The 21,871-nt window shown below is 49.0% G+C and overlaps 13 protein-coding genes across 13 annotated transcripts; 8 read left to right on the forward strand and 5 right to left on the reverse strand.

Annotated features, from left to right (window-relative positions):
- Positions 1-71: 71 nt before the first annotated feature.
- Positions 72-347, forward strand: VTP21DRAFT_2457 (uncharacterized protein; the record flags this gene model as incomplete). The annotated part of the gene is made up of 1 exon (XM_069392652.1): positions 72-347. One exon carries the CDS (start codon positions 72-74, stop codon positions 345-347), a length of 276 nt encoding a protein of 91 aa, XP_069250346.1.
- A 320-nt stretch (positions 348-667) lies between these two features.
- Positions 668-2,316, forward strand: VTP21DRAFT_2458 (uncharacterized protein; the record flags this gene model as incomplete). Its single annotated transcript, XM_069392653.1, has 6 exons — positions 668-741; positions 817-1,079; positions 1,140-1,231; positions 1,290-1,678; positions 1,761-1,994; positions 2,079-2,316. The coding sequence occupies 6 exons, from the start codon at positions 668-670 to the stop codon at positions 2,314-2,316; spliced, it is 1,290 nt and encodes a 429-aa protein (XP_069250347.1).
- A 344-nt stretch (positions 2,317-2,660) lies between these two features.
- On the forward strand, positions 2,661-3,260 carry VTP21DRAFT_2459 (uncharacterized protein; the record flags this gene model as incomplete). Its single annotated transcript, XM_069392654.1, has 2 exons — positions 2,661-2,795; positions 2,874-3,260. 2 exons carry the CDS (start codon positions 2,661-2,663, stop codon positions 3,258-3,260), a joined length of 522 nt encoding a protein of 173 aa, XP_069250348.1.
- A 502-nt stretch (positions 3,261-3,762) lies between these two features.
- On the forward strand, positions 3,763-5,914 carry VTP21DRAFT_2460 (uncharacterized protein; the record flags this gene model as incomplete). Its single annotated transcript, XM_069392656.1, has 4 exons — positions 3,763-3,939; positions 4,036-4,927; positions 5,023-5,146; positions 5,209-5,914. The coding sequence occupies 4 exons, from the start codon at positions 3,763-3,765 to the stop codon at positions 5,912-5,914; spliced, it is 1,899 nt and encodes a 632-aa protein (XP_069250349.1).
- Positions 5,915-6,253: 339 nt separating this feature from the next.
- On the forward strand, positions 6,254-7,402 carry VTP21DRAFT_2461 (uncharacterized protein; the record flags this gene model as incomplete). The annotated part of the gene is made up of 3 exons (XM_069392657.1): positions 6,254-6,287; positions 6,362-6,918; positions 6,989-7,402. The coding sequence occupies 3 exons, from the start codon at positions 6,254-6,256 to the stop codon at positions 7,400-7,402; spliced, it is 1,005 nt and encodes a 334-aa protein (XP_069250350.1).
- A 604-nt stretch (positions 7,403-8,006) lies between these two features.
- Positions 8,007-11,168, reverse strand: VTP21DRAFT_2462 (uncharacterized protein; the record flags this gene model as incomplete). Its single annotated transcript, XM_069392658.1, has 9 exons — positions 8,007-8,153; positions 8,242-9,176; positions 9,244-9,691; positions 9,757-9,830; positions 9,906-10,006; positions 10,079-10,254; positions 10,328-10,451; positions 10,520-10,606; positions 10,672-11,168. The coding sequence occupies 9 exons, from the start codon at positions 11,166-11,168 to the stop codon at positions 8,007-8,009; spliced, it is 2,589 nt and encodes an 862-aa protein (XP_069250351.1).
- A 479-nt stretch (positions 11,169-11,647) lies between these two features.
- Positions 11,648-12,560, forward strand: VTP21DRAFT_2463 (uncharacterized protein; the record flags this gene model as incomplete). Its single annotated transcript, XM_069392659.1, has 2 exons — positions 11,648-12,225; positions 12,290-12,560. The coding sequence occupies 2 exons, from the start codon at positions 11,648-11,650 to the stop codon at positions 12,558-12,560; spliced, it is 849 nt and encodes a 282-aa protein (XP_069250352.1).
- Positions 12,561-12,678: 118 nt separating this feature from the next.
- On the forward strand, positions 12,679-13,103 carry VTP21DRAFT_2464 (uncharacterized protein; the record flags this gene model as incomplete). The annotated part of the gene is made up of 2 exons (XM_069392660.1): positions 12,679-12,830; positions 12,950-13,103. The coding sequence occupies 2 exons, from the start codon at positions 12,679-12,681 to the stop codon at positions 13,101-13,103; spliced, it is 306 nt and encodes a 101-aa protein (XP_069250353.1).
- A 748-nt stretch (positions 13,104-13,851) lies between these two features.
- VTP21DRAFT_2465 (uncharacterized protein) lies at positions 13,852-14,808 on the reverse strand (the record flags this gene model as incomplete). The annotated part of the gene is made up of 2 exons (XM_069392661.1): positions 13,852-14,256; positions 14,347-14,808. 2 exons carry the CDS (start codon positions 14,806-14,808, stop codon positions 13,852-13,854), a joined length of 867 nt encoding a protein of 288 aa, XP_069250354.1.
- A 440-nt stretch (positions 14,809-15,248) lies between these two features.
- On the reverse strand, positions 15,249-16,984 carry VTP21DRAFT_2466 (uncharacterized protein; the record flags this gene model as incomplete). Its single annotated transcript, XM_069392662.1, has 6 exons — positions 15,249-15,831; positions 15,912-16,108; positions 16,183-16,266; positions 16,332-16,463; positions 16,527-16,623; positions 16,695-16,984. 6 exons carry the CDS (start codon positions 16,982-16,984, stop codon positions 15,249-15,251), a joined length of 1,383 nt encoding a protein of 460 aa, XP_069250355.1.
- Positions 16,985-17,497: 513 nt separating this feature from the next.
- VTP21DRAFT_2467 (uncharacterized protein) lies at positions 17,498-19,315 on the reverse strand (the record flags this gene model as incomplete). Its single annotated transcript, XM_069392663.1, has 3 exons — positions 17,498-17,671; positions 17,735-17,979; positions 18,049-19,315. The coding sequence occupies 3 exons, from the start codon at positions 19,313-19,315 to the stop codon at positions 17,498-17,500; spliced, it is 1,686 nt and encodes a 561-aa protein (XP_069250356.1).
- A 1,103-nt stretch (positions 19,316-20,418) lies between these two features.
- Positions 20,419-20,800, forward strand: VTP21DRAFT_2468 (uncharacterized protein; the record flags this gene model as incomplete). Its single annotated transcript, XM_069392664.1, has 2 exons — positions 20,419-20,450; positions 20,581-20,800. 2 exons carry the CDS (start codon positions 20,419-20,421, stop codon positions 20,798-20,800), a joined length of 252 nt encoding a protein of 83 aa, XP_069250357.1.
- Positions 20,801-21,212: 412 nt separating this feature from the next.
- VTP21DRAFT_2469 (uncharacterized protein) lies at positions 21,213-21,838 on the reverse strand (the record flags this gene model as incomplete). The annotated part of the gene is made up of 3 exons (XM_069392665.1): positions 21,213-21,460; positions 21,528-21,615; positions 21,698-21,838. 3 exons carry the CDS (start codon positions 21,836-21,838, stop codon positions 21,213-21,215), a joined length of 477 nt encoding a protein of 158 aa, XP_069250358.1.
- Between the last annotated feature and the right edge of the window lie 33 nt (positions 21,839-21,871).

The raw sequence follows: 21,871 nt of genomic DNA on the forward strand, positions 1-21,871 counted from the left end.
GTACCGATGAAGGGAGTGCGGGTGATTGAATTCTGAAAAAACAACAAGACCAGACCATGAGAACAAGAAATATGGACATCGCACAGAACATATCAAAATCGACATGGTTTCGCCCATACCATGATAACGATCATCCTGAGCACAGCATCATCGATATCTATGCTATGAGCGGGGCAAGCATAGCAGCGTGGAGAGCTATCATTATTGTGAATCCGAAGCATAAGAATATCCTGCGCCGACAACTCGAACCTCGAGGGCATCCTTCCGAGGGAAGCCCAAGAGTTCTTAGTACTCGGATCGAACCAAAGTCGACCATCACAAGCCTCGATAAGCGCCCACGCTGCTGAAGCGTGCACGTGATGCCACTCTCGCGCTCAAGCTGTACCGGCTCGATTTTGCCTTTTTCTCTCCTGATATCACCACGATGGCCGGGTGCCGGGAATGAAACTTGCCCTCTGCTCCTGTACAACGGAAAAATCTGGGTTTGAAAATTAACTTTTTATTGCCTTATTGCCTCTCCTTTCCCAGAGAACTCTTACTTTGTGAGATCTCGCGCGCGATCTTCTTCTCATCATTTTTCGTTATTCGATTTTCCCCCTTGGGTCTTGAGGAGGAGGGCGATCTGCGCGAGCTTCTGTTCCGGCGTAATCTAGTCTCCGGCTTCATCATGATCAGCGCCCTCTTCATTTTCAACCAGAAGGGCGAGGTGCTTATTTCGCGGCTATACCGGCAAGACCTCAAGTAGAGCTCATTCTCACACTGCCTGTGATGGCTCTCTCTCCATCTTGGACCTCACCTTGATTCTTGTAATGCTAGGCGCTCCATAGCAGACATCTTCCGCATTAATGTCATTTCGAATCCTACAGTAAGGTCGCCCATTATCACGCTCGGAAGCACGTCGTTTCTCCATATTCGGCATGAAAATATCTACATCGTCGTGGTGACCAAATCTAATGCCTCGGCCGCATTGCTATTTGAATTCTGTTATCGAATGGTCCATTTGGGGAGGAGCTATTTTGGGAAATTCAACGAGGACGCGGTGAAGAATAACTTTGTGTTAGTTTACGAATTGCTGGACGGTAAGCGAGATATCCATGAATCTCTGGGGCTGTTCTCCCAACTGACGTTGGAGGATGTAGAGATCCTTGACCACGGCTATCCCCAGAATTGCGATGCGGACACGCTTAAGCTGTACATTACGACTGAGGGGGTCGTGTCGGAGCGAGCGGTGGTAAGTTTCATCCAGCGATGATTCTATTGAACGGCCGGTACTGATGCTTTACAAACAGAGGGACGACTCGAAGCGCATCACCATGCAGGTCACTGGGTCCACGACTTGGCGCCGTGCCGGCATCAAATATCGCCGTAATGAAGCCTTCATCGATGTGATTGAAAAAATCAATCTTCTAATGAGCGCGAAGGGTATTCTACTGCGATCGGACGTGTCGGGCCAGATTATGATGCGCGCATATCTTTCTGGAATTCCGGACTGTAAACTAGGATTGAACGACAGGATGTTGGTGGACTCGAGGACACGCGAAAGACATGCGGGGCGGATGAGAGGAGAGGTGGTTGAGATTGATGATTTCCAGTTCCATCAATGCGTGAAACTGGGGAGGGCAGAAGACGATAGAACCATTGTATTTATCCCGCCGGACGGGGAATTCGAACTGATGAGGTAAATTGTGCAAGCTCGCGCCGACGCTAAAGAAAGAGGCTATGGACCAAACGATTGTTTTTTCTTCTTTTTTATGCTTTAGGTACCGCACGACAGAGAACATTAATCTTCCTTTCCGTGTGGATCCTGTGGTGACAGAGATCGGAAAGACACGGGTCGAGTACAAGATCCGGGTCAAGGCCAACTTCCCTTCCAAGCTCCATGCATCCAATGTTGTGATTAAAATCCCTACCCCTCTCAATGCAGCCAAGGTGGATGCAAAGGTTACGATGGGGAAAGCAAAGTACACGCCCGCCGAAAACGCGATAATATGGAAGTGCGTGGAGTATAAGGCTGTTACTCGAGCTTCTTCGAAAAGGTTTGCTTAACTCTCGACCTTGGATTGTATCTGCCTATCTAGGATATCTCGGTTTGCCGGCCAGTCCGAATGCACTCTTTCCGGAGAGGCCGAACTGACCACCATGACGAACAAGAAGGCTTGGTCGCGCCCACCCCTCTCGATGGAATTTCAGGTGCTTATGTTCACCTCCTCAGGGTTGCTGATACGGTATCTGAAAATTTTCGAGAAGAGCGGCTACCGCAGCGTCAAGTGGGTGCGATACGTAACTATGAACGGAAGCTATCTTATCCGGTTCTGATGCGAAGGCCTCTCGTAGTAACACTGCTAGATGCATTGCTTTGTACAAATATATTAATTTCCACCCATCTCTCCACCCTGAATATCCATGTTCAAACGAAGCGAGAAACGTATTATCACTCTATTATGGCTCCAAAAGGTTGAATCATAAAAGCAAAAAGGTGACGCGAACGCATGCCCCTTATCCCCCCTTAATCTCAATTAATCCTTTTTCGGCCTTTAGTCTGGAGTATTATTAAAAATTGAATAGAGATTTGTAAAGCCGATTAGCTCTCTTCGCATTCATTAATCGTCTGGCTTGGAAAAGAAAAAAAAATAAAATCCGCACACTTAAAGACTCGGTTTATGGCGCATGCAAAGCAGAATTACTCCACGCAGGTGGAGGACACCGTCAACGATCAAATTCACGTGGAGCAGACAGCCTCTCACACCTATCGCTTTGATGCCGCCTGGTGCGACAGAGATAATGTAGCATTGCCGGTATGGCGCTTCGCCTGATTTGCCTCCCTCCTCGGAAGATGGTTCTGTTTTCATTATCTAATTCTGCAACCATCGTAGGGTCTGGAGAGTTATTTTAGACACAAGACAGAGGAAGAGAGTGAGCGCGCTCAGAAGCTCATCTCCTACCAGAATATGCGCGGTGGCCGCGCCATTCTCAAGCAAGTGCCTGCACCAGCCACTGAGCTCCGCTCTCCCAAGAAAGTTGTCGAGGGGAGCTTGCAGCTCGAGAAAGACGTTAACAAAGCCCTGCTCTCCTTCAGCCTTCAAGCCCAGGAAGCAAAAGATGCTCAACTGGATAACTATGTGAAGCAGAAGTTCCTTGCCGAACAGGCTGAGTCGATTGAAGAGCTCGCGCGAATGACCACCCAGTTAGAAAGAGTGGGCGCTGATGGGTTGGGGCTTTACATCTGGGACCGGGATTTGAAGCACAAGACTAAAGTTTAGCTCGGGACTGCATGGCGACTCCAACCCGAGGAATTTGCGAAAAGAGGATGAGGTTTGGGGGGTGATAGAGGAGTGGGGAATTGGTATGCCTTTGAATAAAGCAGTATTGATAAGCAAGCGGGGTGAAATAAACCAATGTACTAGTCGGTGCCCATCCTCTTATATGAACCGAGCAAGAAAAATCTCCCTATTCCTCCTCCTCCTCCTCCTCCTCCCCGCCTAGCTCTAGCTAGGCGCTGGGTGTATTCTGGCAGGTTGAAAGGAAGGCTCTGTCACGTCGCATTATCTTTGCGTCAGTGGCGAAGTTTTCCACGGAGCACCTTTAGGCTCTGATTCCACGATGCGTTTAACTCTATATCGACCTTTTCATTATTAAGCCATTAGAGGGATTGAGGAATCCTAATAGTGGCTTGGTATTACGTGACAGCAAAAATAAAAAATACCCAGGATAAATTAATGCGTCACACGGTCATTGCCTCTGTTTTCCAGAGCATTATTGAGTATGGATACCCGTCTCGAGCGTGAGACAGAAGACGACAATGTGGTCACGCCCTACCTCAGCCGCTATCTTCCCCTTGCCACGTCGCTGAACCCGCTAAAGAAATTCTGCTTTCGCCATCGCCCTGATTCGGCATTAAGACACCGCGCCGATGGGCTCACGATGAGTGAAATGCAGCGGGTAAAGTACCATGATCAGAATGGGAACAGATCGCGGCCCACTTTCCCTCTATTTTTCTGTGACTAATGTCTGCCTTTCTTTTTTATTTTTGCTCAGCAACTCGATGAGCTTCCTTTGACGGACCGCCAGGCGATCTCTCAAGTGTGGAGCGTCTTTTCCGCTTCCCCAGCTCCTTACCGCCTCTTGATTCTCAAAGGTCTTCTCGCCCAGTGCTGCTTCCCCCAGCTTTCCTTTATTCATGGCACAGTGCCCTCGCTGCTGCGCGTGGACTTTATCGCTTATCTCCCTCACGAGCTTTCGTTAAAAATCCTCTCCTACCTCGACGCAAAATCCCTGTGCCAGGCAGCCCGAGTTAGTCAGACATGGAAGCAGCTTGCAGACGATGATTGTGTGTGGCATCTTATGTGCAAGCAGCATATTGACAAAAAGTGCATCCGGTGTGGATGGGGACTGCCCCTGATGGATCCTACCAATACAGGGTCCCAGCCCATCAAAAGAAGTATAGAATCATTAGCATCTTGTCCGCCAGAGTGCTACGACTCCTCCCGGAGTTATGGCGGCGGCTCCATATCTACGGTCGGCCAGTCCGATGTCGAGCTCCAAACCCATCATCACGAATCATGCTCCTCGAATGCGAGTGGCCCGCCCTTAAAACGCATCAAATCCTCGGCCTACGACTCGAGCTCTCCGATGTCAACCCCCTCTCCGCCACCACCCGGTACCTCCAAACGCTCGTGGAAGGAAATTTACTCCGAACGTCTTGTGGTTGAACGCAACTGGCGTAAGAACAACCACAGGCGGAGAGTGTTCCGAGGGCATAAGGACGGAGTGATGGCACTGCAGCTCGATGAGTGTAAGAATCTGCTGATCACGGGGGGCTACGACTGTACGGTAAAAGTGTGGGATTTGATGACGGGAGAGTGCATTCGAACCATGACGGGGCATACGCGATGCGTGCGAGCACTGCAGTTTGACTCGTGCAAACTAGGTATGGACATATCGCCCTGCAGCTATTGCAAACAAACCCATTTTGTTTTGCTGTATACTAATATGCACCCCTTATTCTTTCCATATCGTCATTAGTAACTGGGTCCATGGACAAGACATTGCGGATATGGAATTATCATACTGGAAAGTGCATCCGCGTGTTGGAAGCCCACACGGATGGTATCGTGTGTTTGCACTTTAATAAACAGATACTTGCAAGGTATGCTCCTGTGTAACCTTTTTTTCGTCGGAATTAAACATCCTAATACTTGGCGTCTGTAGTGGCTCCGTGGATACCACGGCCAAAGTATACAATTTTGCCACCGGAGAGTGTTTCTCCCTTTACGGACACACAGACTGGGTAAACCACGTCATCATTTTTGAACAACACTCCCTGCTGACCGCCTCCGATGACACAACGATCCGAATATTCGATCTAACGACGCGCTCATGCACAAGGGTGTTCCGAGGTCATTTAGGCCCCGTGCAATCCATCGCCATTTCCCCCAAGAGCTTCGAACAAATGTTCCGTATGGAGGCCAACCTCTCCGCGCAGGCGCCAGATCCGCAGCCCAGAAATCCTTCCCTCGACGGCCTATTGTGTGCTCCTTCACTGCCCCCCCAACAGGCCCCCGCCTCTAGCACTTCGATCGCCACCGAGGACGTCTTGCGCGAGATCTCTGGCCCTATCCTAATATCGGGGTCGCTTGACAACACAATCAAGATCTGGAGTTATCAAACGGGCGAGTGTCTGCGCACCCTCTTCGGCCATCTTGAAGGCGTTTGGAGCGTGCAATTCGACCGCCTGCGCCTGGTCTCCTCCGCTCAGGATAGGTCGATCAAAGTGTGGGACTGGAGCAGTGGAAAGTGTTTGCAAACGCTGCTCGCCTCGGCCCCCGTGAATTGTGTCGCTCTCTCGGACACGAAGATTGTCAGTGGGGCGGAGGATGGGGATGTATATGTTTTCGACTATGGAGTCAAGCGATAGGCGAAGAAATGCGAGTGACGGTTTGAAAGCAGAGAGAGAAAAAAATAATATTAGTGTTCTATAATGATTCTTTCACTCCATTTCAGTTCAAATATTCAATGCCATGCCATCTTTGTATCATACTGGGCATTTATGCCCAACTTGTCACTTATATCGTTTATTTATTTTATTTTTTGTTTTCAGTCTACCTCTAATATCTCGATGAATAAACCTTGCATATATAGTTCAAAGAATTCACAACTCCGAGACAGGAATGCTGCGCCTCACATCAATTCTCGACTTAATGGAGGTGCACTTTCGGGTGTTTGCCATTGTTTTTCTTGTATTTTGTGATGCGAGATGATCATAAAAGAGGCGTCGGCAACCAGTGAAGGTAAGTGCTGGAATGATCACGATTTCACCTTGGGAACGGTTAACTGTATGGGTAACGCCCTTTGATCTTGGTAGAGGACTCCAATCTCCTAGTGCTTGTGATCGACACTAATCCCTTTATCTGGCATAAGCTCGCTCAGCCGCCAACCTCGCTCTCCATCTACGATGCTCTGCATCAGCTGATCATATTCCTGAATGCGCACCTTGCGCTAAAGCACGACAATCTCGTTGCCGTGATTGCCAGTCATACCGGAGAGAGCAAGTTTCTCTATCCGATCCCCAGCATCAATGGATCAACCGTGCCCAACGGGATTGCGGCAAGTGGGGGGACCGCCGAGGGGGGGAATGAGAGGGGCGCCAATGTATACCAGCAGTTCCGCGAGGTCGATGATCAAGTGGTCAAGAGTGTACGCGAACTGTTTGAAAATGCATCGATCGACGAGAATGCCGATCACCAAGGAACAAGCTTGATTGCAGGAGCACTCTCCATGGCGCTGTGCTACATTCATCGGATAACTCGCCTGGATGAACTTGGGCGGGTGAAGCCGCGCATCCTGGTGGTGTCGGTGTCTCCCGATTCCCCCTTCCAGTATATCCCGATCATGAATTGCATTTTCTCGGCACAGAAATCGGTAGGCCTGCCTATGAAAGATCCTCCTTCTCTTCCTGCCCACTCTCTAATCATCCAACCTTTCCTCTTAGTCCATCCCAGTGGACGTCTGCAAAATCCATGGCGAGGACTCTGTTTTCCTTCAGCAGGCGGCCAACATCACTGGAGGCGTCTACCTGAAACTAGATGATCAGCTCACTGGCTTGCTTCAGTATCTGCTCTTCAATTTTCTCCCCGATCGCTACTCACGGCAATTTCTCTGCCTACCGGGCCAGGACCAGGTGGATTATCGGGCCGCCTGCTTCTGCCACAAGCGCATTATTGACATCGGCTACGTCTGTTCTGTGTGCCTATCGATTTTCTGCAGCTTCTCGCCGGTGTGCACTACTTGTCGCACCAAGTTTGCCTTTAGAGCCTTGCCCACAGCGGCTCCAGCCGGAGCGCGAGCCAAGCCGCGCAATGGAAGCGCCCCTGGATCAGGACGATCCACCCCAAGTCACGCCTAGGAAAAACAAAGGAGGACTGTAATTGTAAATAGATCACTGACGCCTCGCTCTCCTCCCTCCCTCCTCCCTCTTTCCCCCCGCTCTCCCTCGCACCCCATCCTTATGGATAGTTGTTTTCTCGAATGTGCAAAAGACAACCCACTTCTTCCCCCCTTACCCCCCTCCCCTCAGTCCTACGCTTGTATCATATTCCTTGGCCAATAAACACGGCTCACACCATATTATTTTTAACTTTTGCCAATACATCGACTGGATGCAAAATAGCCTTAGCTCGAGTTCTGAGGAGAAAAAAAATGAAGATTACAAGCATTTCCGTAATAGAGACAATCAAATAAAAATACGAAAGAACAAAAAAAAAAAGAAGTCTGAACAGAAATCAAAGGGGGAAACGAGGAGAAAAACCATTATTGTGTAAAGCAAAAGAAAGTAAAATTGGCGGGAAAAGGTGAAAAAAAAAGTTAAGAAAATCAAGAAAGGGAGCATGACACTTGAAATAGACCATAATATAATAATTGCATCATCGAGTGAAAAATAATAAAAATTTTGTTGGTTTGAGAAGAGTAAACCCGACGCACAGAATCTAGCCTCGCCGTATGGGCCGCTCCTAATTTGCCGTTCGCTGAATCAAGGAGCGCACCTGCTCCTTGACGTACTTGGTGACTTTGAGCTGAACCCTCTCATCCACCGCCTTGAGTCTGCCGGAGAGATATTCTTTGGATCGCATCTCCTTATCAACCACAGCATGGGTCAGCTAGAGGATAAACAAAGATATTCCAGGGTTAGTCAGAGGGTCGAGGGGATACAGGCTAGCAGGCATGAGAAGACAAAAAAAATCCAACCTTTTTAGCAATCATCTTGTATTTATCGCTCGTCGACTCGTTTTTGAATAAAGCCTCGCCGTACTTGGTGAGAGCCTTTCGCACATAGGGTGCTAGCTGCTCCTTGAGCTGCTCCTTGGACAATGAATTCGCGGCGGCAGCGGAGTTGTGTTCCGCGTTGGCCGAGAGGTCTCTATGAAATTCGCCTTCTTTCCGCTTGGCATGGATCGCTTCCTTCAGGTCACTACTTCTGCCCGTAGACTTAGTTGTCGGCGCATCCTTGTCCAGCATGCGATCGCTGTTATCACCCGGTCCTTGGGAGGGATAGGGTTGTCGCGAGCTATTGGTCTCGGGAGAGTTGTACGAACGACCAGGATACGAGGCATATTGGGCCGAGTCGGGAGTGGTCTGCTCAGTCACCTTGGGCGGATCCCACTGTGTTTCCTTGGTGACCTCATTGTAATAATATATCCGACCGCCGGGCTCAGAGACCGCCCAATTCCAGCCTTTGGGTAGCGGAGGCACATTTGGGGCTGCATTGGGAGCTGCATGGTATCCACGATAGCCACTACCAGCACCACGGGGCCCCATCGAAAAGTGAGCTTGTTCGTCTTGCTTCACAAGAGGAGCTGTGGAGTTGGCGGAGGATGGATCTGTGCGCGGCCGTTTATCTTCGTAACCATACCTTGCTTCTTCGTTGTCGTAGCCGCGTTTCTGCCAAGGCCTTGATGAGTTTTGATAGGATGGCTGACCGCGAGAGGAGGTGGACTCACTCCACGGGCGCTTGTCCGGGAGCTGTTCGAAAGAGCCATAGCGACCCTCCTCGTGGCGCCTTGTCTGCTGCCAGGCGACCGGCTCATCTCTTTTAAGGGGGTTGGAGGCGGGTGTAGGGGTTGTCGAATGGGCCGTGGAATTGGTCAGCAGAGTCCAAATCTCTTTTGATTTCACATCCTCTTCTAATAAAGAATAATGAACATTTAACCCCATCATGTAAAAAAAACACATCTAAAATTCAGTATCAACCTTTGGGCTTTCTATCCGGCTCTTGGATTTTAAGTTCGTTCGCTGGGGCAGAGCCTGGAGCACGCTTTGGGATTCGATACACAAGCTCAAGGTTATCCCAAACACTACGAAGATCCCCTGCCAAGCGCCGGACCTCCTCATCGCTATGCTCGGTGGCCAACCCAGTGATCACATCGAGGAGCTTGTTGTCCGCCACGGTGTTCCGTTTGTTGAGCTTGATGCGGTCCAATTGCAAAAGCACGGCACGCACAAGATCTGCGTCCACCTTGAATTTTAGAAGCCACATTTTGAGAATGTTCAAGCCTCTGAACATGAGGAACCGACGTTGAGTTTCACGATCCCACTCCGTTACTTCCAACACCTCCAACAACTTCTGCACCCACTCAGTTTTAATGTCTGGTCGCAAGGAGAGTCGAAGAAATTCGGAGACATTCTCGGGGTTGAGCGACTACAAGGGGACACATGAATGTTAATTCTCGAAAGAAAGTAGTCTAGCTGCAGCCTCACACTCACGTCCAACTTATAGTCTTTCCGCCGTAGTTTACCTCTAGTCGAAAAGAGACGGTAGAGTTTTTCGTAGAATTCCTCTGTTGTTCCGGAAAAGTAAAAAATAAAAGGAAATTAATAAAGTGGCGGAAGAAGCAGGGGGAGAATACGCATACCGTCTTCAATATCTTTGATGTCGGGAAGAGTGGTTCGCTTCTTCCCTCCAATAATTCCCTTACAATTGGGTTCACCACAATGGCACTCTTGAGCGGTTTTGCTATAGAGAGTAGAGCGAAGATTTTCCAGCCACAATTATTTTTACAACGAATTCCCAAAATGGTTTTCTTACCCATATCTCTCAAACATATAATCAAAAGTCAACTCGTCACCGGCAGCGATGGCCCGTTTAGTAAAGATCCCGATACGCAAATGGGAACCCACCGTCCATTTCTGCAGCTCACAGTTCGGGTTACAAGAATGATTGATGAAACGAGCAAGACAGCCTTTTTTGGTTGCATCAATAACCTAGAGGAAAAGACTTTAGCACTTTGCACAACAAGGGCGAAATGAACTGGAAATGTTGCATCGATCGAATTACCTCATTTCGTTGCAGACTCATAAAATAGTGATGTGGGAGCTTCTGTTTATCGTATTCCTGCGTGCGCTTTAAAAAATCTTCATACGGAACCACTTCGCCTATGTATTCCATTACGAAATGATTCCTAGGTTGACAAAAGGGCGGAATATCAGTGGAGGATGCTGGGAGGGTGGTCATGCCATTAACCCTTACCTGCCCAAGTCCTTGCGGGTTCGTAGCCCGTAGCCTTTCTTTTCTGTCTTGATGACATCCACATCGGCATATTCCTTGCGCTGAAAACTGTGATTGGATAGGTTAATAAGTTCTATCTTGATTGAGATGATTGGAAGAGGTAGAGACATTACCGCCTGTTTTTGCAGTGTAACCCGGATGGACAGTTATCTCCACATTCCACCATCAACATCCGGTTAATGCATTCGCTGCTCTCTCCACAGGCCATCTCATCCTCCTTCAGAAGAGGATCAAAGGTACACTGACAGGGTAGATCCCCATCGGTGCCGTTTTCAGCAAGCCCGGTATTTCCCTTGTAGATATTGCTGGTGATGTGCACGTACACACCCATCGCCTCCTCGGTCACATCAGGCAGATGTGACACTTTATTTGTGGAGGCAACAACCGCTGCCTGAGGTGGAGGGCTGTTCGAATTGGAAGACGAGGAACCATTGGGCGATTCGCTTGCGTTTGGAGATTCCATGTGAGGGAGGAGAGAGGATGCAATCTTATTTCCGCCTTCCTTATCCGGCTTGAAAATCGTATGATGGGGTGGTGATGGGCTATCAGGAGTAATGACCTGGGTATGAGTGACGCTAGAAGAAGTTGGGCTCGATGCGGTAGCGAGCATTAGGAGAAGGTGCAAAAAAAAGGGAAAAGGATGGATGAGCTCGAATGTCAGGTGAAGAATAAATGATGCCTCAGAAAATCTGGAGGCAAGGCTAGAGGGCACAGGATCCCGGAACAGCCAAAACTTTGGGAGCACTGTTGAATCGAAGTGGTTGAGTTGTAACTGCTGCGCTCCTATCGAAACCCACCGTTGTTCAATGGACCAATGATGATAATAAAGTCTTAGGCAATAGGGGATGATATGGACAGAAATCTTGTGTCGATGAAGAGATGGTTTTTGATATACCAGTGATCAGATGCTCTTGTTGCACACCCTACTCGGATGGTAAAGTAAAAATAAAGTAGACACAAAATTAAGCCACCCATTTTGAGGCAAAAAAAAAAACCAGGAAATGCCCTACTTGAAGCAAGATCCAACGTTAATCACTGCATTGCACTCCAACACTTTCACCTTAGGTTATCACAAAATCCTCGGAGGCGATGGGAGCCGTGCCCCGGGATTTGAGCTGGAGCGAAGATTATGTTGGAGGATATCCCAAAATCACGTACGGTCCCTTAAGCAGCACCTGGGAGGATCTCACGGAGACTTATGACAGCATTGTGATTGGTGACCATAGCGCAGTCCCCCCAGTGGATGATGATGGGCTTGAACGAGACTTGCCGGCGCTGCTCCCCGTCGAAAATGTGACCTGGGAAGAGTCTATGCCGATCTTGGAGGATGGTGATATGGACGAGATGCTAATCGGATATACTTTTACTGGTGCTGGCAGCTTGCTCGTATACGATATTCGTGGCTCCCGAAGTAGCAGTGACTCTGACACGCGCCTTGAGCCAATGCGAGAGGCCTTCTTGTGCATGCCTGGAGAGATGCTGAGTCATAATGCGCCCTTGTGTCCGTGCAATAAGCTTGACTCTGCGGCCAGCTGGGAGAGTGGTTGCCCATGGTGCCAGGACCACCCTGATCACGAAATTACCACTTTACTAGAACTAACTAAGCTTGCGCGACGTGACTGGCAGATAAAATATTACTGTACTGTGGCATGCCGCCGAGTTAGAAGGTCTGTGGTAATTGGTGTACCTTGCGAACATGGAACAAAGTGGCGGGGTGCTCATTATTATCAGGCCTTTTGTGGAAAAATTACTCACGCACGTTGATACAGTCCATGCGCTTACCGCCAAGTACTTAACCTTCCCCAAAGGAAAAGATTGGGAACCGATGGGAGCTGCCGTAACATTGGCTCTGGGTATGAGAGTAGATTATCAAAGCGAGCACGAGTGTTCCCTATGCGCAACACGTAGGGCTGCAGCCGTAGAGGCTCATGTGGTTGTGGATCCACTCCTTGAGAGAACTGGTGACTACTTTGAACTTTACCGCGTGCTCCAAGTGGTATAGAAGCGATAGGATTGGCGGTCTTCTATATGAAGTTTTGGACCTCATGAAGGCTGCCGCATAATCCAGAGCATCTTGCTTTGGGGGAGGGCCATGGCAATACGAAACCGCTACGCCCATTATGGAGCATGTCTCAAACTTTTGTCGCCGTCATATGGCAGGTGGTGGCATAGGTCTTTACAGTAGCCAGGTCACCCCAGCTGCTTCGATACCCGCTTCATTGCCAACTTATTCCGCATGGTGGATGGTTGCATGCCGATGCCGTTCCAGAAAGTATACTTACTAATACAGGTAGTGAAGTCAAATTAGCGCCGACTTAATTCCACACACGTTCGATGCCTGTCTTGGAGGACAAGGACCCTACTTCGTGGCGGAACATGCGTGTGCCGTAGTCCATGCTACTGCTTTAGCGCTTGGATTTGGACAAAATTGCTTAGTTTGATTGAGTATGGCGGTCGATCAGTAAAGCATGACCGCAAATATCTCGGCAGCTACATCGTGGATTCGGCACCGATACCTGTGCTGTACACTCGACTCGTCTCGTAACTCGTCTTGTAGCAAGCATCGATCCCACATATGCGGCGTCCGTCAACTTTTCAGATCTTTAGCTCACCATAGTAATTTTTACCTCAACTCGATTATTACCTCGCAATCTAAATATATAGCATACTCATACAATATAACTCCGCTAATACCGCTTTTTTTTTCATGTAAAAATATTTAAGTATTAATTGCATTGAGGGAAAATATTCATTTTGCATGTAAGTTTTTGTATATTAGGATCGTGGAATAATAAATATGAGTCATGGCATTGTGCTTTATATCTCAACTGTGCCATGATAGTCGGGAGCTGAAATTTTACATATATCAATCACGCTCAGTTTATAATTCCGTTTTTATTTTTATATGGGAAAAAATAGTGGTAAGTGATAAGCTGTGCTGGAACAAATGATTATCGAGAATAGATCACAGATCTGCATAAGACCTTTCGTATGTATATGTTTGGTTTGCGCAACAACTTCACTCCCTGATATTGTCCAACACCATCTGCTACAGCTCCAATCCTACTACGCGACGGTGATCTACACGAGGATACACTGAGCATGGGAAAGAAGCGTCGTACCATGATGTGATACACAAGAATTTATATATTAATTGTTGGTAAATAAAGGGGAAAACTACGGGAATTAAGTGGAGAGTTTATGTAAACATACAATCCTAATACAGAGGCTATCCTGGTGTGGGATAGCAAAAGTAAAGATAAAAAATAAAAGTCCATGGTGATATGAAGCAACTACTCGCCCTTGATTTTCTTTTCCCAATTCCGTGCCCATTCCTCAAAGTTCCCTTGGGTCCGGTGCCAGCGGTCGAGCACCCCAAGAACGCCAAAGTTGGAATTGAAGGTGGCGTGGTGGTAGTCGTGCGCGAGAGGCGATGGCATCAGCGGAAGCACGAAGCCACAGTGGCTATTGATGGCATTGGCCTGGCCGAGCACCACCCACGTCCACAGAAGAAGAATATGCGAGCGCATCACCAGCGGGCCGAGTAACAGCGGCAGGAGATTCGAAAGGATATGCTCTATGGGGTGACAGTAGATCGCAGCGATGCCGATGGGTGCGGTCAGCTCGTGATGCTTTTTGTGAATGGGTTTGTAAAGTGCCGTGGAGTGAAGCCAGCGGTGGCCATAGTAGAATCCAAGCTGAAAGTAGAGAGAGGAAGGAGAAAGGATTCAGGGTTAGCGACTAGGGGAGCAAAAAGGGAATGGATCTCGAAACAAATGCTCTCTCACCTCTTCGATCACGAGAAACACAGAGAGTTGCCCCAGTAGCTCCAGCGTTCCAGGCAGATTTTTGGTATAGGAGTAGGTCCACCCAAACCACTCGCTGATCGCAAAGAGGGAGGTGCCAAAAAGCGGAGCCACGATCAGTTGATTCACCAACACATTGCCCAAGACCTTCAGATAGAGATTCTTGTCAGGGATTTTGCCTGGCTGAATCTTGCGGCGCCAGAGGTACTTCGGACGCTGCCACAGATCAATGACGGCCATGGCGCCCACGTGGATCCAGTAAGTGACAATCGTAAGAGGTAGCGCGGTAGCGAAAATTACATAGTGGGATTTATGTTGAGAGAAATTCATCCACCATTGCTGGACCCATGGCTGGCTGTAGAAGTAGGAGAGGGTGGTGATGAGGATGAGGGCGGGAAGGAGCACATCGGGCACCAGATTTGCAATTCGGCTTATGGCGGACATGATTCTCTGCGGTTTCCTTTCAAAAGGCTCTTTGCGCGCTGGAGGTTAAGTTTTTGGCACTTCTACCCCACTTTGTGCCTTGTTTTTCCTTTTAAATTCGGTAAGAGGCCCGAATCAGGCAGTTTCATATGATGCTTGTGCCTCGCACCAACATCCAAACAGAACATATTCGCTTACAAAGCCTAATCCGAAATGCCCCTCTATTTTTTGGCCCCCCTTTATTCCGCCAGAATTGGCCTAAGATCAATGCGCATCAGTCTGTTACATATAGAGCGGACAGGTTAAGAAAAGTTAAATCTAGAGTAGGGCACAGTCATTAGTTATATAGAATAAATTAGGAAATAAACACTTGAACACAATCCCCAACAACAAGGGCCCAAACTCCCCCTCCTCTCCCCATCGCCCTCTCTCCTCCCCCTTCCCCTCCCTAAGCCCACACGTTACTGGGAATATGCTGGCGGCGGGTCATTGTTCGGGGGCGCCCCAACAAGCAAAGGCTGCTGCCCCAACGGCTGGTGTACCGGCAAACTCTGTACAAGCCTTGGGATGTCCATGGTGAGAGCGTCGTCCACCTCGCTGAAGAGAACGTCCTTTCTGGATGCAAATCGGTCGAAATTGAAAGCCTTTAGAGCCTGTCTGTATCGTTCCACCTCGGGGAAATCTCCGCTGGCCAGTTGATGCCGCTGTTGGAGCTTCACAAACTCGGCATCCAGCCGCGCGATCAAATCCTGCTGTTTTTTCTGCTTTCCAAACAACGGCATCTCCCTCCTCAGATGGGTCACGATGTAGGCATGGACTTTGGCAAGGCGGGCGCGCTTGACAATCGTGCTGATTTTGCGCAGAACGGTGTTGATGGGCAGGCGTTTCAGATCGGCGAGAAGCTCCATCTCCTCGTGCTGCAGCAGAGCACGCGCGTCCTCAAAACATGGCTGAGGGCGCTCGACCCAGAATGAGCCAAGATACACACGAGGCACCTCGGGCGATCCCACCACCTTGCCCAGGGACCACATGAGAGCTCCGTATCTATGGTAGAGAAGAAAAGGTGAAATGGCATGTTTAACAACAATACAGCCACAGCTATGTATTTTCTAGCCTCTGCTCACATTCGCATGAGTTGATGCTGCGGAACCGTGTCACACTTGTTAAGAATAACGCGCACCTTCTCCTCGTGCCCCTTGAGGCTGTCGATGGCCAGCTTGAATTCATTCGAGATATCCAACTTGTGCCCGTCAAAGAAGAGGAGAATCATGTCGGAACGTTCGATAAACCACTCGATGATCGCATGGAAATCATACCCGCGCTATGACGTCGAAAAGGGGGCAAGTTAAGCAAACGCCTGACAAAAGCCCATGCACTAAAAACTAATAGCCTTACATTGATTTGTTTATCGCCAGCGAGAATGCCAGGTGTGTCGATGAGGGTCATGTCTTGAAGAATTTCATTAGGCAATTGCGACACCTAATGCGAGCATGTGCTTAGTATTTCTCGACCATTATCAAGTAGGAAACGAAAATCTAAGCTACCTGAAAACGAGACAATAGTTGCTGACCAAATTTATTGAGCGCACCGAAAGGGAGATCAGAGTGGGATGCAGCCGCGTTGCCAGGGAGTACTCTTTCCTCGTTGGAATGCATTATGGCAATAAACCGATCGGTCTGCAGCATAAAAGAAAATTTAATACATTACATCCTTGGTGGACATCATTTCATTAAGCTTACAGTGGGCTCAACCCCGATATGTTCGCCAGGGTAGCTTTGGCCTAATAACCGCCGAATAAAGGTAGTTTTACCCGTTGAATACTGTCCCAAAAGCAAACTATTGCACCAATGCAATCTCGAAAGCTTAGCAACCATACATCCAACCCCGAGCGAGCGGTGACAACTTACACCATGGGTTTTGCAAAAATGTCGGCATCCGTGTAGCTCGGCGATGCAAAAGCCGGAAAATTGTAGTGTGTTTCGATGGGTTTGATTTTGTTTTTATAGGTGCGAGCAATGGACTTGAGAACGGAAGTGAGCTGGCTCGCGGTGGGGGATGGTGTCGGAGGAAGGGAGGAATTCAATCTGGCCAGGCCATAGGATGCCGATGGGGAAGAGGAGGAGGAGGAGGAGGGAGGGGGGTTGGCGTGAAAATAGCTATTGGGGGCCGAGGGGTGAGGTTGTTTTAGCGAGGCCATGTTGGTAAAGGTATGAATGTATGAAGATAAATCTGCCAAGAAACTCAGCTTGGCCCAATTTATAGGAGACTGATCGGGACTGTTCAGCATTCTATTTTTCTGTTTAAGCCCTCTTTTCTTGACTCTTGAGACGGTTTCGGCAGGAAAGTGCATGGAGAATCAAGCGAAAAACCTCATCGAAAAAGCGAGGCTGGCCGTTATTTATTCCCACTGAGGCAGGAGAACAAAAATAGGCAGGGAGAATAGGAAATAAGATAGATGGTGGTTGATAAAAGTGACATATGAACAGAATAGAAAGAGGAAACGAGTACATAAAATTGTAGGGGGGGGGAGTGAAATTTGCAAACGACATGACCATGAATGAGAAAAAATTGAACATAATCATTAGGAGTACTCCTCTACTAACGTCGTGAGATTGAATTGAAAAAAATTGAGAAAGAATAATATGCATTTGATTAGTTATAGGGTGATTATAACGGTGAATTACTATTCGCCCTCTCTCTTATGAATAAATTAAGCTTGAAGGGAGCCTAGCACGGAGACTAGGCGGTCATCACGAGGGATAAAGCGTACACGGTATGGGTTGGGCGCGAAGGCGAGACCACCCTCACCACCGTGGATATCCACCTCCTTGCCAATAACACTATCAATGCGGAACGACCAGAGCAAGCGGGCAATGGCAAGGAACTAGAGAAGAGAACCCAATGAGTCATTTGATGGTAAAAATGGAGCCAAGAACACAACACATACCAACTCCCTTTCCGCCAGATGCATTCCAATGCAGATACGTCGGCCGGCACCAAAGCCCCAGTGGTCACGAGATGCATTCGGGGCACCGTCCTTCTTGTCCAGGAACCGAGACGGATCGAAGGTGTACGGATCCTTGTAAACAGTACCGTCGAAGTGGATCGCATCCATGTTGAGCATTAGTATCGAATCCTTGGGGATAAAGTAACCGTTGTAGACATCATCCTCATTACAACTGTGGGGCACAGCTAATAGAAAGAGGTCGGATCAATAAGGTGGGATGGGGTGTATAAGATTTCATTTTGAACACGGCTTACCAAGGGGTGCAGGGGGACGGTACCGTAGAATTTCCTTGACGATGGCCTTGATGTAGGGCAGGCTGGCCTCGTCCTCGAGAGATGGTAGGCGGTCACGTCCGACGACCTCATTCAACTCCTTAAATGCCATCTCTTGGACCTCAGGGTAGTGGACCAGGACCGCGAACAGCCAGCATAGGGTGGACCCCACCGTCTCCAAGCCACCGCCAAGCAGCGCACCACACAAAAACTCCACGTCCAACTCGTCGAGTCCCTCTCGCTCTCCATTCTTCACGACATAAGCTGCAAGACAATTCGGCATCTCGGCCTCGCCCCGCTCGGCGGCCGCAATATCTTCGCGAACACGGCCCACCAGCTGCTTGAAGACCTTTTTCTCGAGGGCCACTAACCGCTTTGCCTTGGACATGATAGGGTTGGGGATATACTTGAGCAGCGGCACCATGTCGATGAGCATAACCTCGGGTCCACTGAGCGCGGTCAGCTCCTGGGTAAGTCTCAGGCTATCCTTGAACTCGGGGTCCTCCATCGTCTCGGCCCGGCGGCCAAAGATCACGGACATCATCACGTTCATCGAGAAGTGGCGGAAGCGGTTGGAGGGGTTGATCCCGGCGGCGGCTCCGTTCAACTTCACGTCGAGAAAGAGGTTGCGCAGAAGAAAGGCCGTCTCCCGCTCAATGACGTCGGCGTATTTGCTCACGGTGCTGGGGCCCAGGCCGCCTGCGTGGGCGAGTTTGCGGTGCTTGCGGAGGTAATCGCCGTAAGGGGTAGGGAGGAACCCGCGGCTGCCCGGCATAATGATATCGCACCAGAGGTGGAAGTAGGGTCGCGAAGAATAGCGAGCACCCCTGGTCTCAAACAAGTCGTGGGCCACTTTGGCCGAGTTGACGATGATCATGGGGCGGCGGCACGTGGGCCCGAGGTCGAGGGCGAAGAGGGGGCCGAGGGCGCGGGACCATTCGGTGAATCGCTTTTCCGGCTGGACAAACGGGGTGGAGAACACATGGCCGAAGATGGGCAGCCGGGGTGGGGACGGGAGAGGGTAGAGCTGCATTTCCGCCTTGGACTGGGTGCGCTGGTGTCTTGCGCTGCGCGACTTCTGCTGCTTTTGCTGCTGCTGCTTGAAGCTCCCACGGCGGAGCTTGGCAAAGAGTAAAGTGACTACGGCGGCCGTCAGGGCGAGAGCGGCCAAAATTGCGAGAGATGTCTCCATGCCCAGCTCCTGCCAGAACAGGGCGACATCGTCGATCAAAAGGGTGGTTCGATCCATGGAAATGGGATTTCTTTTTCTTGTTTTTGGGATGATATAAATAGACTGCTATAGATAATAATTATAGGGCGTATATAATTTTTGGGTGCTTATGACAAAACAAAAGAGGCCTTATAGAAATATATATATATATTTTTAAAAAACAAAGGAAATACAAAAAGGACCTTACACTTCCACGAGGAAGTCGTTGGACTAAAGGGACTTTGAGAAGTGAAGAAAGCAGCAAAGGGGGTGGGAACCCCCCCAAGTCTTATATAGCCGATGGCGGCTGGCATTCCCCCTTCTCCGCACCTTTAATCAACTCTAATACATAGCATTCAAGGTGATGCATTCTCAAGAAACTTGCCAATGCCTCCTAAAGCAGGAAAAATGAAAGCTTAATTGTCTTCTTCTATTCAAGGAACCAACGAGAGCGCACGATCGAGCCTCCACCACCGTTCCAGGATTCAGCGCTCATCTAGGCCGAGCGGCTTTATTATTTCCCCCCTTCTTTTGTACACGAGGCTCCTTCCCTCTGCCCCTTTCCACGCTTTCTCATGTATGCATCGCCAGGCCAACCACTGTGGCTGACGGGGGTCAGAGCAGACGGGAACCGGTTAGGGTGTAGCTTTGTACGCCCAAAGAAGGGAAAAACTTGATCGCAGCCTAAGTTTATGGATGGAGGAAAATGATATCACCATTAAAAGATAAGGCGGCCATGGTTTCAGACCACTTGAATCCTATGCACACCGTGCTCCCCTAATTGAGGTCGGGCGATCCTCCTGGGCTTGGTGGGGGGAAGAGGGGGGGAGAAAAAGAGGAGCGGCGAGCATGCTGCTGCTGGATTCCCGTCCTCTGCACCAATGGGGAGGGCAGTGGCGGGAGGGAAAGATAACAAGGCTGCGTTCAGAAGGAGGCCATACCGCGATGGTAACCAGGACATTATGTTGGATTATATGAAATTTCATTTTATTGTATAATATTTTATTGATGAAATTGATTAATATTCTATTATATTGATCTGGTTCGTGTGGACGTGATAGGCTATATTTTTCTATTTCAATTTCCTTTTTCTCCTGATTTTCACACACACAATTAAACAAAAAAACCCCGTTCTTAAGCCCATGCTGGCTTGCATTCCCAGGTTCGATCGAAGGTTGGATCATTTGGCATCACATCATTGATTCTGTGTTTTGTGTAAATAACAAAACAGTTCCGGTTCAATCCCCCTAGATTCGCAGCCTGCAGGCCGCTAATTAACTCTAATGACCGGGCCCGCAACCAAGGGGGGTTAAATGGATGGAATCGGCTTGTGTTTTTTTCCGGCTGAGGGCTGCCGTTGGCACTATTGAACCTTGTTTAATTTCTATGGACCTATTCAACGCGGTACTCATACCTGCAGCAGCGCTGGTGCATGGCGCAGGCATCGGGCGTCAGGAGCGCGGTAGAGCCCTTTACACTTTTCTCTCGGCACAGCACCAAGCGATCCCTAACACCAAATTCTAATATATTTGACAAGACTTTCTTTACATATAATGAACTCTAAGAGGCGGATCGCAACCCTAAGTGGCGGGATGCATTCACATGTCAACTCGATGCATTCCTTAAGGGTAGTGAGGATTGCTCTCTCCCTTGTCCCAAGCAAGGCACTCATTTAAAGTGGTCTCTAAATCTCGGCTGCAAGAACGGATGTTCTTGCTCCATAGAGTAAGCAAACCGGTTTTAGCGCAATAGGTCCACCTTCCCCTCTCAACTATTTCACTCACAGTAGAAGGGAGCATTTGGCTTTAGGTTGGTCAACCATGCTGCAGGAAATCGAAGAGAGGGATTTTTTTTATTCATAACCAAGGTTGAGAAAGCATGCCGAAAACTCGCTAGTAGGATAGTAGGATGAACGGGAAAAAAAAAGTCAAGCTCTTTATTTGTCATCCAGCGCAAATACATCCACGAATTCTCCTCTCCCGTTTTTCAGCCAAGCCGTCAGCTTCTCGCGTGCAAACTCTTGGAAGTCCCAGGTGTGCTCCTCAAGAAAGCTTCGGTCCGCGGCCCAAACATAAGTATAGGCCGGGAATGAGCCGGTGGAGGTGGAAACCGAGACTTGGACTCGGGCATATTCGTCCCCCTCATATCTGTCCAGCCGTTCAATATCCATATCTGTCAAACCCTCTGTTTTGTAAATAAAAGATGGTCTTCAGCATCTCTGCAGGTTTAAGCCCCCATGAATATACAGTACCAATAATGACCCCCTCCACTGCTTCTGAGGCCTCCCCCTCGATAATGGCGGGGTAATCGGCCTGCTTGACCCGGACTCTCTTGTATCCCTAAAGAAGATTGCTAGTTTAATAACTGCATGATGGATTTCCGGATGGGTTCGGCTTGGTTTGGAAAGAATGGGAAATCTACCTGGAGAATCGCGGGCGAGCATTGGAGCGTGCTCAGCTTTGCCCTCCTCTCTGGACTGGTCCAGTGCTGAGGACACAGTACCATCTGCAGAACATCTTCTGAAATGAGCGTACCATATACAAAAAGCGAGATGGGAGACATGGATGAGACATCTAGTGGCCAATCCCCCTCGGA

This window comes from Calcarisporiella thermophila (assembly GCF_041956535.1).
Source record: "Calcarisporiella thermophila strain CBS 279.70 unplaced genomic scaffold VTP21scaffold_14, whole genome shotgun sequence".
Classification (NCBI taxonomy): domain Eukaryota; kingdom Fungi; phylum Calcarisporiellomycota; class Calcarisporiellomycetes; order Calcarisporiellales; family Calcarisporiellaceae; genus Calcarisporiella; species Calcarisporiella thermophila.